The 15308-nt window shown below is 39.4% G+C and overlaps 2 protein-coding genes across 2 annotated transcripts; one reads left to right on the forward strand and one right to left on the reverse strand.

The window, feature by feature from the left end:
• Positions 1-524: 524 nt before the first annotated feature.
• cyb561d2 (cytochrome b561 family, member D2) lies at positions 525-2516 on the reverse strand. The gene is made up of 3 exons (XM_085354262.1): positions 2248-2516; positions 2127-2164; positions 525-2043 (listed from the first exon to the last, which is right to left on the reverse strand). Exons 1-3 carry the CDS (start codon positions 2378-2380, stop codon positions 1540-1542), a joined length of 675 nt encoding a protein of 224 aa, XP_085210388.1. The 5' UTR covers positions 2381-2516; the 3' UTR covers positions 525-1539.
• A 5509-nt stretch (positions 2517-8025) lies between these two features.
• rassf1 (Ras association domain family member 1) lies at positions 8026-15099 on the forward strand. The gene is made up of 6 exons (XM_085354264.1): positions 8026-8317; positions 11563-11687; positions 12834-12938; positions 14379-14670; positions 14756-14871; positions 14950-15099. The coding sequence occupies exons 1-6, from the start codon at positions 8026-8028 to the stop codon at positions 15097-15099; spliced, it is 1080 nt and encodes a 359-aa protein (XP_085210390.1).
• Positions 15100-15308: the final 209 nt, after the last annotated feature.

Here is a 15308-nt window from a genome sequence, read left to right on the forward strand (position 1 = left end):
TTTGGTTTGTTTCCAATTTGAAGGTAAAGCTAGCACTTTGTAAAAGGACCATATCCGCTTGTGAGCTGTACAAGGTACAAAATAACGACCCCGTGTCTTTGTTACGTCTTCTCAATCAGTTGGAAATGCTTTACATCTTTTGTTCTTTGGAATATTTCATTCATTTGCAAAAAAAAAAAAATCTTTGGTGTTCACCTGGCAGTCGTGTCCCTCATTACACTCTAAATATCGGAAATGTATTTATTTATGATGGAAAATGTTGTTTTTGTAATTACATTTTTTACCTCTTTTTTTTTTTCTCGATTTGTCCCATTAATGGCTGATCCAGTCAGATTTTCATACATGCAGCCTAAACCGAAGCAAAATATGACTGTGTTATCAATGTTATTTTAACAATAAAACACTCTTCTATCGCAGTGTCAATCATACACAAATACATTTATTTTAAAAGCCATGATGTATCCAAATGTGACAGTACAAACAATCAAATGACAGGATCATCAGTAACCTGAGAAGAGGTCAACGTTATGTCAGGTCAATATACAGTATATTATGGGCTTTTAATAATATTAAAATATTAGGTATTTGCTTATCTATAAATGAATGAAAACTTTAAAATTTTAAAAGACGGGGAAACACCCTTCAACTATATTGAGAGTGCGGATTTTGCAGAGGGCACCCTGCACCTTCCATGTTTGGAACACCACAAACACCAGTTGATCCAAAGAGAGCATAAACAAGTAAATAAATGGTGTGTGTATATATTCATACATGTATATACACACATATCATTCTTTAAAATCCCTTATTGAATAAGTACTAGCTCCAACATTCCACCCTTTGCAAGCTTGAGATCTATGTTTGTTGGTTTAAAACTGCAACATTTTCTACTTAACACAAAAACTTTGATCGTTAAGTTAAAGCTAACATGAAGCAGCAGAAACTAAACAAACAAGCCAGACAGCAGCTTTGGTAGCATCTACCCCAAAATTAGAGGCCAACTGGTGTCAGGTTTTTTTAAAGAACAATACAAATGCTGATAGTTGATATAAAAATCTAATATCCAATAAATGTGCCAATATTTCATTTTCTTTCAACATTTAACGTTGATGTGTAGTTATTTATTTACTCGCTTACACTCTTCTCGACACTCAAAATATAAAGGCTGCTTCCTCTGTCTCATCTTTAATTCTCATTTACTGGCTATTACAAATGCTGATAGCATTAAGATCAGCAAATAGCTGATATTTGTTGATAACCCAAAATCCAACAAAGACTACATAAGACATGACCTCAGTGTCTACAATTGCAGCTCTTGTTCCATGCGTATTGAAAAAGGATTTCATAAATCACACATAGTGCCTTTTCTTCTTCAAAAACAAACAAACAAACAAACAAACAAAACATCAGGGAGGCTCATGGCAGCAAAAACCAGCACCTTTTGCCCTCCATGTAAATCAGTTTAAAAACAAACAAACATCCAACTCAAATAAGTTTAATCTGTGAGGCTAGCTCATCTTAAGTTCTTTTACATCCTCATCAGGACTGGAACCGTTTTTTAGCCATGTAAGATCTGGAGACTTGGTTCATTATGACCAAGGCACTGAGCACCAGGCAGAGTGCTGACAGGTACCAGATGTATTCTCTGACAGCTCCAGCGAACCACACAGAGCAGAGGCCCAGGAGCATGCTGGCACTGCCAAGCAGGTAGGTGATGAGTCCAGACGCCGCGTGGTAGCGCTTGAGTTTGGCGAGGGACCAGCCTTTGGCTAGAGAAGGATAACTGAGAGGCATCGCTGCCAAGGACTGCGCAATGACCACACACACTGTCAGCAGGCCCAACAGACCGTGCCACGAGGTGAAGTGGGGTTTACCACTCAGGTGTTTGTTATAAAAGATGGCAGCAAAGCCCAGGACTGCACAAGAAGCACAGAGGCCCTGCAGGAGCCGGTGAACACCACCTTTGGTTTTGTGTGAAAAACTTTTGATAGGAGAGCCCTCAGGTGAGAAGAGGAGTATAGCTTCTGTCATGAAGAAGGAAAACTGGAGGGAAAGGACATTACCTGAGTCGTTGGCAAATTTGATCAATTAAAGAATCTAAGAACATTTTAACTGTTTAAACTTACAGCTAGGGTCATCAAGAAAGGATGCCAAGAAAACCAACCTAAAACAAAACAGGAAATCAAATTAAATGCGATGCAATGACGGGCACTGCTGTAGAAATGTGTGATTGCTTAAGGCACTCACTTGTACCGGGTCGAGAGAGAACTGAGATGAAGACAGCGAAGCCAAAGCAGATGAGGTGGGTCAACACAACAGACGCTGTTCTGGTAAAGCCATAAAGCCGAGGCTCTGATTCAGGCTCTTTCTTGTGAACCATGTCTTTAAAATTCACTCAATCGCCACAATGTGACCGACGTGAACTCGCCGTTAGTTGAATCAATGAGAAGCGGAAGTGACGATGGGCCAAAAGTCCTTGCGTTGTCTTCTTTTGCTGCTCCACTGTTTTATTTAACAACCCGGCACAAACAAAAGCCTACATTAGTAATTTATTAACATGTCCCTTGTCGTGACGTCAACACACGTCAAGCGTTGGTGTTTTCCGCCGGCGATGATAAGACTTCCGGCTAGGGTTTTCAAAACAAAGTACGTTGGAGCACTTCCACACAAACGTTCATCCGGAGACTCTGTAACATGTCAGCTGATTTACCTGAATCTGAAATCCCCACATTGTCAAATAATACAATAAAGATTTTCGTTATTAACATCTGGTCCGATTGTGTCAAATTTGACACGGTTCTTCTACTACTATTATTTCTTCTTCTGCTTCTTCTTTTTCTTTTATTTTAGCTGCTCCCTTTATGGGTCAGAGTCAGATTTATTGTCACATCAGAGATTAGCAAAAGTAAAAAGTGGGTGAAAAACTTTTTGTTTCAGAACAGATCAGCAGAAACACAGTGAGACACCACATTTTATATATGCTCAAATGCATTAGTAAAAGTGCATATGTCTGACATCAAAATAGCAATAAAAATAAAAGTAAATTAACAGGTCGTAATTTATTCAGCAACCTGACAACAGTCGGAAAATAGCTCTTTTGCATCCTGGTCGTGTGCCTGAGGATGCATTTATAGTGTTTCCACATGATGATGATCCACTGTTGTTGACTTTTCCTTCTCGCAGCTTCACATCAAGCACATGCCCAAACCAGCGCAGCCTTGCTTCACTAACTCAACCTGAGCTGGTCTCACCCATTTTGTAAGGGTCCCCTTTCATTCTTGCTGCCTGTCCATCTGTCACAGATCATCCCTGATACTCAACTTCATTATCTCTCTTATGCATTATTGTTTTAGAGGGTTGACCCCAGGTATAAACACTCATCCACTTTCACTGCCTCTGCTCTTTGCAGATGTTACACCTGCTTCCCTCTCTGTCACACACATGCATTCTGTCTCAAAATTCACACGCAGCGCATTCCCCCTAAATATTGACTGAATTAGCCTCTCAAACATGTATGTTACACAGTCCTGCACATAAACACATTTATCCTTATCCTGAATTAAATCATGTAAGTAAATAAGGTTATAACATACCAGATGGAGCATTAACCTTGGGTTCTGTAAATGATCTATTGATATAGGAGCATCTCCACAAGAGTTTTCATAACAATCGTTTCCTTGGCTTGTCTGATCTGAAAAATACAGACATAATATTTTTAGTCCACCAGCCCAAGATCTGAGCTTTGTCTGATTAACCTGTAGTAGTCTGTGCAAAGACTCAGAAATAACTCAAATCCAAATAAAACGGCAATCTTGTTACATGGTAAAGCTTTTATTCTGAAACCGAAATTCCCACAATTCCTTTCATTTTATTCTGACCAGCTTAACCGCCGGCTTCAGTTGCTAGCTGACGTGGACAGAGCATTGTAGTACAACCTCTCCTCAAAAGTGCTTGAATACTTGCACGCGATTGCTGCCAGGCCCTTTAACACGTGGTCAAGGTCCTTGAAAAGGTGTATTTATCTCTAACAAAGTGGTTTTGTAGTTGTCGGTTATTGAGAAAATTCTGCAAAATAAATTTCGGTGCCATTAGATGCATCCCTCATGCTATTTATTGCACAGTGGATAAGAAGTGTCATCTAAAGTACCTAAAGCATTTCCTCAGTTTATGTTATATGTCAGACTAATGGCACCAGTTCCACACCCAGCACTTACTGGTCAGCTGCCTATTAGTTGTTGTTCTTCAGTTACGCTCTAATAAGCTTGTGACTCTGCATGGCTTCCACACTTGCAGAGTCACAAAGAGCACAGAAAACAACAACATTGTCAGTCAGAGTATCTGTCTCCTCTCTCCGTCCTATACAATGCACACCACACAGGGTACTGCATGTCTTCACTGTTGCAGGCTTTAAAAATGAAGCTTCTTAAAAGGTAAGCATGAGCAGTAAAGTTGCTTTTGCTTTTAGATACTCACGTTGTTGGTTCTTTAAAGGAGCAAGTAGACCTGGCAGGAATTTAAAGGGTATGATAACAGAATTATTTCCATGGTTAAGAAAGACAATTCACAACATCAAATCAAGTCAAGAACACTGTAGACATGTCATTGTCAAAGTCTATAATCAAGACACACTTTCATGAATGGAAATACACAAGGCTTACAACAAAAAACAATGGTTACACTCAGAAACAGGAAGTTTAGATTATACTGTGTTGGAGAACATCGAAAAGAGGCTGCACAGTTTTGGAAATAAATCTTTGGACAGATGAAACCAAGATTAACTTGTGTCGGATTGATGGGAAGAGAAAAGTGTGGAGGATGAGAGAAACGGCTCATACTACGTCATCTATCAGACATGGAGACAATATTATGACATGAGCATGTACGGCTGCCAGTGGACCCAGGTCAGCAGTGTTTCTTGAAGATACGACTACTTATAGAACTAGTAGGATGAACTTTGAAGTTCACAGGGCTATACTCTCTGCCCAAATTCAACCAAATGCTGCAAAACTGATCAGACTATACTTCACAGTACAAATGGATAATAGCTCAAAGCATACTGAAAAAGCAACCCAAACGTTTCTGGGTGCAAAGAAATTAAATATTCTTCAATGGTCAAGTCAGTCACCTGACCTTAGTTCAATAGAGCATGTTTTCAGTTAACTGAAGAGAAAAGTAAATGAAAGAGACTGGAAAAAAGCAAAAGACCCATTCTTTTTCTTCTTCTTTTTTTTTTTTTGCCTGTCCCGTTTGGATCTTTAGCCAATAGAATTGTTGTCTGAAGGCCAAAAAAGATGCCTAGCGAATTTACTTTACCAAGTGCATCATCATGGCCTTGCCACATCAGTCCATTTGATTGACCTTTATTATAATTATATATTTGTTTTATTTTATTTTCAGTTGTTACAGACGGGACAGAGATGACTGGGGGATAGGACAGGGAGAAAGAAAGAATGAAAGAGAGGGAGAGAAAGACAAACTGGGAAGAATAGATAGTGAGAAAGGAGGGAAGAAAGAAAGAAAGAAAGAAAAACACCTGGATCACCTGTTGAGAGAAGAAAAAAACAAAAAAACAAACAAACAAAAAAGACCAACATAATAAATATAACACTATCACAATAAACTAGCTAACAGTAGATACTAAATATTAAATGTTATTGTGCAGCACGCAAGATCAACAGCGCACAATGTGCTTTGAGGTAGCAGCCAAGAAAGGTGTAGTTTGTGTCTGTGAACACCCGTGTGTATACCTGTGTGCATACCTGTGTGGATCAGCACGCTTGTATTCAAAAGGTTTCTCCATGTAACGATCTGCTAGGGAGTGTGGGGGGCCATAGCCCCGTCCCCCAGGGCATGAAGCAGGTATGGAGGAGATCCAGGCCCCAGACATCCAGAGGGCCCAGAGTACGAAGACCCAAGGAGGACCACTAAAGGGGCAACCGTGCCACCCTCCTGGGAAGAGCTGAGGAGAGCCCCAGATGAGGGGTCACCCAGCAGCCACGGAGCCGAGGCCAGAGGGGGTTGCAGCGACGTGGCTCTTTTTTTGCAGAGCCCAAAAGACCCATTCTAGTGACAGATTTCCATGACTACGTTGTACATGTACAATAACAATAAAGGGCTATTCTATTCTTCTATTCTATTTCTTCATTAAGCCATACATTCCCTTCCTTTTTTATCTGTTCTGATGTTCCAGAGCTGTGGACCTTTAACTGTGAAAACGCTGTTTTCTGTTTGGCTGGTTTTTAGTCGTTACTAACTGTAGAGAAATTATCTCATGCCCTCTTGTAGCTTCAGATGTGCCTTACTCCCACTTGTGAGAAACAGAGAGTGAGCGTGTGGGACATGAATAAATCATGTTATGGTATTCTAACATGCATTTCTGGCCTGGGAGAATCTGCCATATTGGAGCCTGGAAGTTTTTTTTTTTTCTCTCTGACTGATTTGCCAGTTCAAGTGTCCCCAAATCAAAAATGAATCATTCTGTTCATTTCAAACAAGTATCCGTTTAAGCATATCTACTGTTTTATTATGGACTAAAATATTATCATTAAGAATTAATTTTGTTATTCGGAATTAAACAGTTAAATTATTATTATTTTTTTAAATGATCGCTACTCTTTCTGATACAGCAACGTTTATTAAATACTGGGCTTTGTTGTCAAAGGAATTTCCCAAATGAAATGCGTCATTCAGCAACAACACAGAGATGAAAAAATAATAATAAATTTATTTAGTAACCGTTTATATTTAATTTACGATCTTTTTTTAAAATTTATTTTAACATCCTGCCAAAGCTATCATCAGTATCATCAAGAACAGCTCCCACTTACAACTCCATCTAACAGTCGAGTGTCTGATGAGAACAGAGGGGATTCCTCTTAGTGTAGCTTAATACTCATATGGGATTATACGGTAATCCCACACCCACAATGTGCATGCGCAAACAGAAGTGCGTGCGTCGGACGAGGGACGGGTCGCTGTTAATTCAACGAGAAGCTGCGAACGCTCTTCAGATTCCCTGTAGAATGAGTGTGGGTGATAAAGTAAGCGAGGTAAGGTCATCTTCAACACTTTGTCTTTCAAAAAATACGGATTTTTGCTCGGGTGTGACTGTCAATTTGAGTTTGTCGTCCCGTCTCAGACTGCGGGATTAACTCCGTTACACGCAGAGCTGCATTAAGCAAATCAGATGACCAATGAAACAATAAGATGTCGTGAAGACTTAAGCATACATGAGTTCGACTGGTAAACAAACCGATAAGACCCCCCATAATAAATAAATTGCATGGATACTTATGGACGGTTACAATGGGCTCTTGTTGCCCTGTGTGAATAATTGCACCGTGTGGTGACCCACTTGGCAGACAGACTCCCGGGTATTCATATTCACGGCACAAAGCAGCTCCACAAGGACACTAATTTAATGATGTATTCAGGTTCTTCAAAGTAAACTGACAATTATCAACAAAAAGTATGAGCCATGTGGTTGTTACTGAAGTTGCCAGTTGTTTCTGACATAGCTCTGTGCTTTCTGCATGCAACAATTGCTATTTTTCCACTTTTAGTGTCAATGTTTTGTCTTAAATATGCAGTTTGGCCTCACAGTCCTACTGTCAAACAACACGAGTTGTCCCAGGATTGTACAGGATCATACTTGTCGTCTTGTCCCACATTTTAATATAATCTTATCCTGGCATCAGATAACAAAGACTAATCTTTTGGTTTATTTTTTTTATTCGTAAAACCCATACAGTGCACATGCTGAACGCATGTTTATGTTAAACGTATCCATTAACATTTTTGTTTTACCTGTCTTGCAGCTCCTGGGGACTTAGAGGCCATTATCACAGTGGACTCAATCAAATCTTGACCCAGTGCCTTTTTTTTTGCCTCACACGCTATAAATTTGCAAAGCATGCAAAGGTGCATATATTTTCATCTTGAAAGGCAACATGCACCCACAATAGCTCATGGACAGCAAGTGCTTGGCTGACATATTGGCATCTGCGTCTCTGCATCGAGGTCAGGATGTCTAAATGTGAGCTGATAGAGCTGCAGGATCTCAGTGTAAATGATCCCATCGAGCTGGCCGCTCCAGCTGTCCACGTAGCCCCGTCGACTGCAAACCTGGGTCATCCCAGCCACTACTGTGTCGTCCGTCTGGTTGGAGATAACGTCAGCATTGAGGCCTCTGGTCATCACACAGGAGAGACTGGTGTGGGTCATGATTTCCAGCCATACAGTCATGCACATCTCACCTGGTGTGACCTGTGTGGTGAATTCATCTGGGGGCTTTATAAGCAGAGTTTACGCTGCACCAGTAAGTACTTCCACAAAAGATTTGTTTACAGGATAATCCTGGTTATAATCTCTATTTCTATTTCCCATGAAACAAACAAAACAAACAAGTAAATCCTGATAATGCAGATCTTCTTCTTTCACATCACAGACCTCCATCATCCCCTAAACACAACTCTAGCTGACAGCCTGACTATAAAATCAGTCAGTCCCTCCAAGCGTCCACATCCAAAGCACAAAACATTTTCCGACAAATGCACTGTTGATTCCTAGTAGAGTAAAGTTTGCTGAAAACTGTAGTCTTTTGAAGTTTCTTGCTATACACTCAGATGAAAACATCACACAGTTGCTGCAGATTTGTCCATGATCCAAAGCTTCTATTGCTCCACTTTCCAAAAGTGCAAAGGTTAGGTTGAGATAGATAGATAGATAGATAGATAGATAGATAGATAGATAGATAGATAGATAGATAGATAGATAGATAGATAGATAGATAGATAGATAGATAGATAGATAGATAGATAGATAGATAGATAGATAGATAGATAGATAGATAGATATTTTATTGATCCCACAGGGGAAACTGTTGTGTTACAGCAGTAGGAAAAAGAATAAAAATAATCAAGTCTACAATAAAACACAAATAAACAACAAAATTAAAGTAAAAAAAACCCCACCACAGGTGTCTAGTAAAGGGTTTATACTATGAGATGTATTTATACAGCACTGATAAAAACAAAACAAAACAAAGAAAAGTAAAAAATGAAGTTATTCTTACTTTGACTGTGTTTTAAATGACATTGTGTGAGAGTATAGTGCAAATTGCAATTAATAAATAATATTTACACTATGAATCTAAGAAAAAGAAAAACAACTGCAGAATGAAGAGTTATAATACACCTTTATAGAGAACATTGGGAATGGTCTCCTGATGCCTTCTTCATGCCATCAGAGTTGATTTAGTCTGAGGTAGAAGTGCCTCTGCTGCCTCTGAGGTGTGGAGTGGAGCAGGTGAGATGTTCTGTCCATGATGGAGAGCAGTTTGTTCAGTGACCTCCTGTCCTCCACTGACTCAAAAGAAAAAAATCTAATTCTGAAAATCCCAGTAGATCAGCGATGCCTGAAAGATTCAAACCAGCCCATCTGGCACCCACAACCACACCTTCAAGGTCACTTAAATCACCTTTCTCGTGATTGGCTGATTAGATATTTTTGTGAACGAGTGGTTGATAATTTTATATAATAAACTGGCCAGTCACTGTATATAAAAGTTATATATTAGATATTTGTTTTTAAAGATTCAAATCTTCCTAATGAACAAGTAAACTTCCCATCGCCCCATCTGCCGGGGAGATTAGAAGTAGAGAGTCGAGCAACAGAATCACAAATTCACTTTGTTCTTTTGTGAAAGTATTTGAACATTGGAAATAGAAACAGCGTTATTCTTTGATTAATTATGTAGTATCCAAATTCAAATTCAAATTTTATTTGTCACGTACACAGTCATACACAGTACGATATGTAGTGAAATGCTTGGACAACTGCTCGTGACCTAAAGAAAACAAAAAAGGAAAAGGCTATGAATAAGAAAGGAAATAAATATGAAAAATTAAAAAGGGTAAATTTAACTAGGAAGGAATAAAATATAAATTACGGTTAAAAATGAAATAACTATACAACACAAATTAGAATGAAGGGTAAATTTAACTGGGAAAGAATAAGATAAAATATATAAATTAAAGTTGAAAATAAAATAACTGTACAACAAAATACACAATATAGAACTATATAAGAATGTATGAAGAAATATAAATAAATAAATATAAATAAATATACACACAATAACAGCAGCTGTACAAGTATTAACTGGAAATGAAGAATATAATGTCCAGTGTTGTGCAATCCACATTATGTCTTGTGCAGTGCAAATATGCTTAAAGTGACTTAAGTGATGAAGTGAAAACAATGTCCAGAATGTCCAGTGTGTGTGTAAGAACTATATGTGTGGGTCAGTACTGTGTGGTGGTGTGATTGAGAGAGCTCGGAGCGGATGGTGTGCTCAGCTGACCGCACAACCCTCTGTAGAGCTCGTCTGTCCTGCATGGTGCTGTTCCCAAACCAGGTTAAGATGTTTCCCGTCAGGATGCTCTCTATGGTGCAGGAGTAAAAGTTCCTGAGCACCTTGGAGGGCAGTTGGAAGTCTCTCAAGCGTCTGAGGTGGTAGAGACGCTGACGGGCCTTTTTCACCACGGTGTTGATGTGACAGGACCATGACAGGTCCTGCGTGATGTGAACTCCGAGGTATTTGAAGCTGTCCACTCTCTCCACTGGGCACTCGTTGATGACGGGGGTCTGGTAGTTCCTCTCCTGCTTAGTGCTGAAGTCCACTATCAGCTCCTTTGTCTTACTGACGTTTAGAAGGAGGTTGTTCCTCTGGCACCAGTTCTCCAGATTCCTAATCTCCTTCAGGTAGGCCGTCTCGTTGTTATCAGAGATCAGGCCCACCACGACGGTGTCGTCAGCAAACTTGATGATGGTGGTGGAGCTGGTAGTGGCTACACTACCAGCTCTACCACATCCAGTGAGTAGTTTAGGGTTATTACATTAACTAGTGGAAATATTTAATCATTGCCCTTTGAAGAAGGTGCTGAAATTGAGATAAAGCAAATTTTAAATAAATAACTAAAAATATTGTGAAACTAAAGCGAGAACATCAGAGGGCAAACACAAGAAACAGACAACCCATATCCACACATATGGCCAATTTGGAATCATCAGTGGCCTTATCATCCATGTTTTTGGACTGTGGGAGGAAGCCAAAGCACAAGGAGGAAACTCATGCAGGCACAGGGAGAAAATGGCTACACAGGAAGCCTCCAGCCATTCATGAGGTTCAAACTGAGGACATGTGATGTATTCTTCACTTTCTGCATCACATGATTTATAGTATGTAGGATTCATATGTTAGTTTTTCCATTCATTAGGAATTTTATCACACATTTTTTCCTAATCTGAAGGAAGCTCTGGAAAGCATCACATTTTGACTTCCTGTGTGCTACATGTAGAGCCAGGGAGCGTCTTTTTTTTTTTTTTTTTTTGCCTTCCTGCTGCATGCAGCAGCGCGCTATGAAGCAATTCGACACAGCCAGGTTTTTAGGAAGGGAAAACAATTACGACTAGAAACAACATGAGAAGAAGCTACACCGCAAGTCTTGACATATATCACCTTTAGTGATTTATCGCTCTCTTTTCGTCTCACTCTCATAGACTGCAGCTACACTTGTCACTACCGGTGCCGACCGTCCATCCAGCTGGACTGCATGACACATGGAAGTTTGTTAGCAGAGCCTGCAGCTTTATCTGATGACTGCATCGAGACAGACACAAATGTGGTAAGGAAAACAAGAACACTATAATAGCAGTGTATTTGTGTAGACAGCAGTTTTCATTTGTATTTTTTCTATTTTCGTAGCTACAGAAAAATTTCAGTTGCTTGTTATTTATTTGTACAACTAGGATTTTTTTATTTTTGCACAAAAATAAAGTGCACTTAACTCTTCCTACATTCATATGGAGTAGGTGGGTAGGTCAAATGGAGGGAAGCTGCCCACTACTCTCGTCTCTGGTTCCCCACAGGAATACTTGGGAGTATAGATTTTAGATTATTTTGGAATTTTTCTTCTCAGTTCACTTCTTTTGGCTGCCTGGTCTCATTTATGATTGTGCACCAACCAGACACAGTCAGATCCTTTATTATATTTTGTAAATAGTAACTTTATAACTGATAATAATATCCTTTTTTCAGTACACCTTTTACTGGGAAAACAATCAGAACAATTTAGGGGCCTTGTTGTAGAAGGATGAAAGTGCATTTACAAGGCTTTGGAAGTTCTAATGCCTACATGTTTGGATGTGTTAGGCTCCCGGGAAAGCTGCAGCAAAGTATTGAATTCAACAAAAATAAAGCCATTGGTGTGGTTGTTATAAGTGCATTTACAAATATAGAAACATAAACATAGAAAACATTAAAATAATGCCGAGGTTTCGATTTTTCTCCACTAAAATCCTCTGAAGTATAGATGAGCAATAACATGAGGGGAAAATTGTCACTTAAGATAATTTAAGCAGATCCCACTGGGAGTAGGTTTCCCCCTCCAGATGTCATTATTGCGTTTTTACTGTCAGTGAGGAGCAAATGGTAATGGTGATGCTAGAAGAGCGACTCATCCTTTACTCAGGAAGCCAGCAGCTGGGAGATGAACCTGCATTTCACTGTGTGTTCATCTTTCTTTCACAGTAATGTACTGGTGAGGCTGTGGCATAGTTTATCAGGCTATTTTTTTTTTTTGGTCAACTGTTTTAAGTAAATATTTCTTTATTGTTTTTTTCTGGCTACATAAAAAGAGCTTGTATTGAGCTGACTTTTTTTTCATGCATTTGTTTTATTTCACCTTCCCTTTTTAAAGCCTAGTTGTGAAGGCAAGCTTTCTGCTCACTGTATCGTGGCTTATTTGTTGTTCTTTCCATTTTCTTTTCAGGATGAACAGATCGAGTTGGGTAAACAGGAGTTAAGTGTTAGTGAGATTCAACAGAAGGTGAAGGAATACAATGCTCAGATCAGCAACAATCTCTACATGGTGGATGTGAGGAACTGAAAAAAACAGTTTCATTGAGATTCAGTTAAGCAAAAAATGTGCATTTTCATATAAATACATAGAGTTGTGGTCAGAGGTTTGCATACAATCATTATGATTGTATGTAAACAGAAACCACTTTGTTGCTATATGTCTGTGAAGGTTCTCAGTCATCCAGGTCGTCGTTGTCTAAGGAGCTTGGAAAGAAAAGTGTCTGGACTTGCTTTGTTGCCAGTCGCTTTCTTTCCAAGCTCCTTAGATTTTCTCTGATCCACACAGGGTTAAAAGTATACATACAAACTATAATATATAGAAACACCGACAACTAAAAACTTCTCATTAGTAATCATGATTGACTACAATGGGTATAAAAAGCAAAACGCATAAAAATAATTTGTTTTAAAAGCACTCATTGGATTGACCAATAATCAGAACAATGGAAAAGTCCAAGGAACTCAGTGAAGATCCAAGAAGGACAATCCTAGAGTTACACAAGTTGGCGTCATTAGAGCCATTTCCAAACAACTGGCGCTTCCAAGATCATAGGTTTAAACAGATGTACAAATGGACAACTTGTTCAGATGTGTCACCACTTTTGAAGGGGTTCAAACCATGAAAGAGGCCCCTGTTCCAAAATCAACACCTTCAAGCTCAACTAAAATTTGCAACTGCTCACGTGGACAAGTTTGATCGTCAGCCAAGAAAAGATTGAGCTATTTAGCCACAATGACAAGAGGTATGTTTGGAGGAGTAAAGCTGAGGCTTTCAAACCTAAGAACACCATTCCAGCTGTCAAGCATGGTGGTGGTAGCATCGTGCTCTTGGGCTGTTTTGCTGTCAGTGGTACTGGTACATTGCACAAAGTGGATGAAATGATGAATAAGCAGCACTATCTCCAAATTCTTCAACTTCGCCCTAAATCAACAGCTAGGATACAACCAGATAGTTCAACAGGAAAATGATCCCAAACAAACATCAAAACTGGTTTTGGAATGGAGCAAAGAAAAAGCAGGCTAACATTAAGCTTCTGGAATGGCCTTCCCAAAGCCTCAACCTCAACCATACTAAGAATTTGTGATCTACCATTAAAAGCACCATGCCAGGAAACTAATCAATTTAAATGAACTCTACCAGTTCTGCCAAGAAGAGCAGTCGAATACCCAGCTAGAGTTATGTCAGAACCTTCACAACATGCAAAGGGATATTTAACCAAATATTTGTGGGGTGTATGTATGTATATATGTGACCCTGTGTGGGTTAAAGAAAAACCAAATTAAATTTAAACTTGTGCACGCAATTCTTGTTTTTTTAGTCATAAATGTCTGACTACAACCACATCTCAGCATAGTTATGTAGATGTGTGAACATATTTCTATTCATAATATTTGTTGATAATGTATTAAACCTTTTAATTCCCATTTATATGCTATAAATCTGTCCACCCTTCAGAATAAAGATGGGTCCTACACTGGTTTCATCAAGGTCCACTTTCAGTTAGTTCGTCCCATTTCCCTCCCTCCTCCCCGTCAGAGTTTGAGCTTGATGCAGGAAGATGATTATCAGGGAAGACGGATGAAGCGGCGGACATCATTCTACCTCCCCAAAGATGCTGCAAAGCACCTACATATAAGCTCTGAAACACGGGTACGAGAAGTCATCGAAGCACTGCTCAATAAGTTCACCGTTGTGGACAACCCGGCAAAGTTTGCCTTGTTTGAACGCACAGAGAGACAAGGTCAAGGTAGGATTCCTAATATTGCGTTGTTCTTACAAACTAAAATAGAACCAATTGTTGAATCGTGAAATTCTGCTTCTCTTTCCTCTAGTGTACATGCGTAAACTGTCTGATGATGAGCGTCCTCTATACCTGCGCTTGTGCGCTGGCCCCAGTGAAACAGTCTTAAGCTTGGTTCTGAAAGAGAACGAGACAGGGGATGTAAATGTAAGTTTCCATTCTGTTCTGAGAAAGATAAACTTGTCAATATATGGGGCTTAGATGGTGAATTGCTCTCTTTCACAGTGGCATGCATTTAGCTTTCCTGAATTGTGCAACTTCCTGCGAATCCTTCAGCGGGAGGAAGAAGCACACGTAAGAGAGATCGTGAAGCGCTACGCTCTTGCTAGAGACATGATGAAGCAAGCCATGGCCCCGATGACTACACCGGGTTGACACCGAGACACTCAGCTTCACACTGGAATAATTAGAAGACATTCTTTCATGAAAAGTGTCGATAAGAAATTTTATGTCATGGTAAAGGGGAATGAAATAGCTCAGGTGATGATGTTGTATGGATTAGAGATTGGTAATAAAGCAGGGAGTTTGCTGTAATATTTAATGTGAATTACTTAAAGGTTCAGTTCAGGGTGATTTTGATCTAG

This window comes from Diplotaxodon limnothrissa, linkage group LG5 (genome assembly GCF_057381915.1).
Source record: "Diplotaxodon limnothrissa isolate DT_005_m linkage group LG5, D_limnothrissa_male_GT1.1, whole genome shotgun sequence".
In the NCBI taxonomy this organism is placed as follows: Eukaryota; Metazoa; Chordata; class Actinopteri; order Cichliformes; family Cichlidae; genus Diplotaxodon; species Diplotaxodon limnothrissa.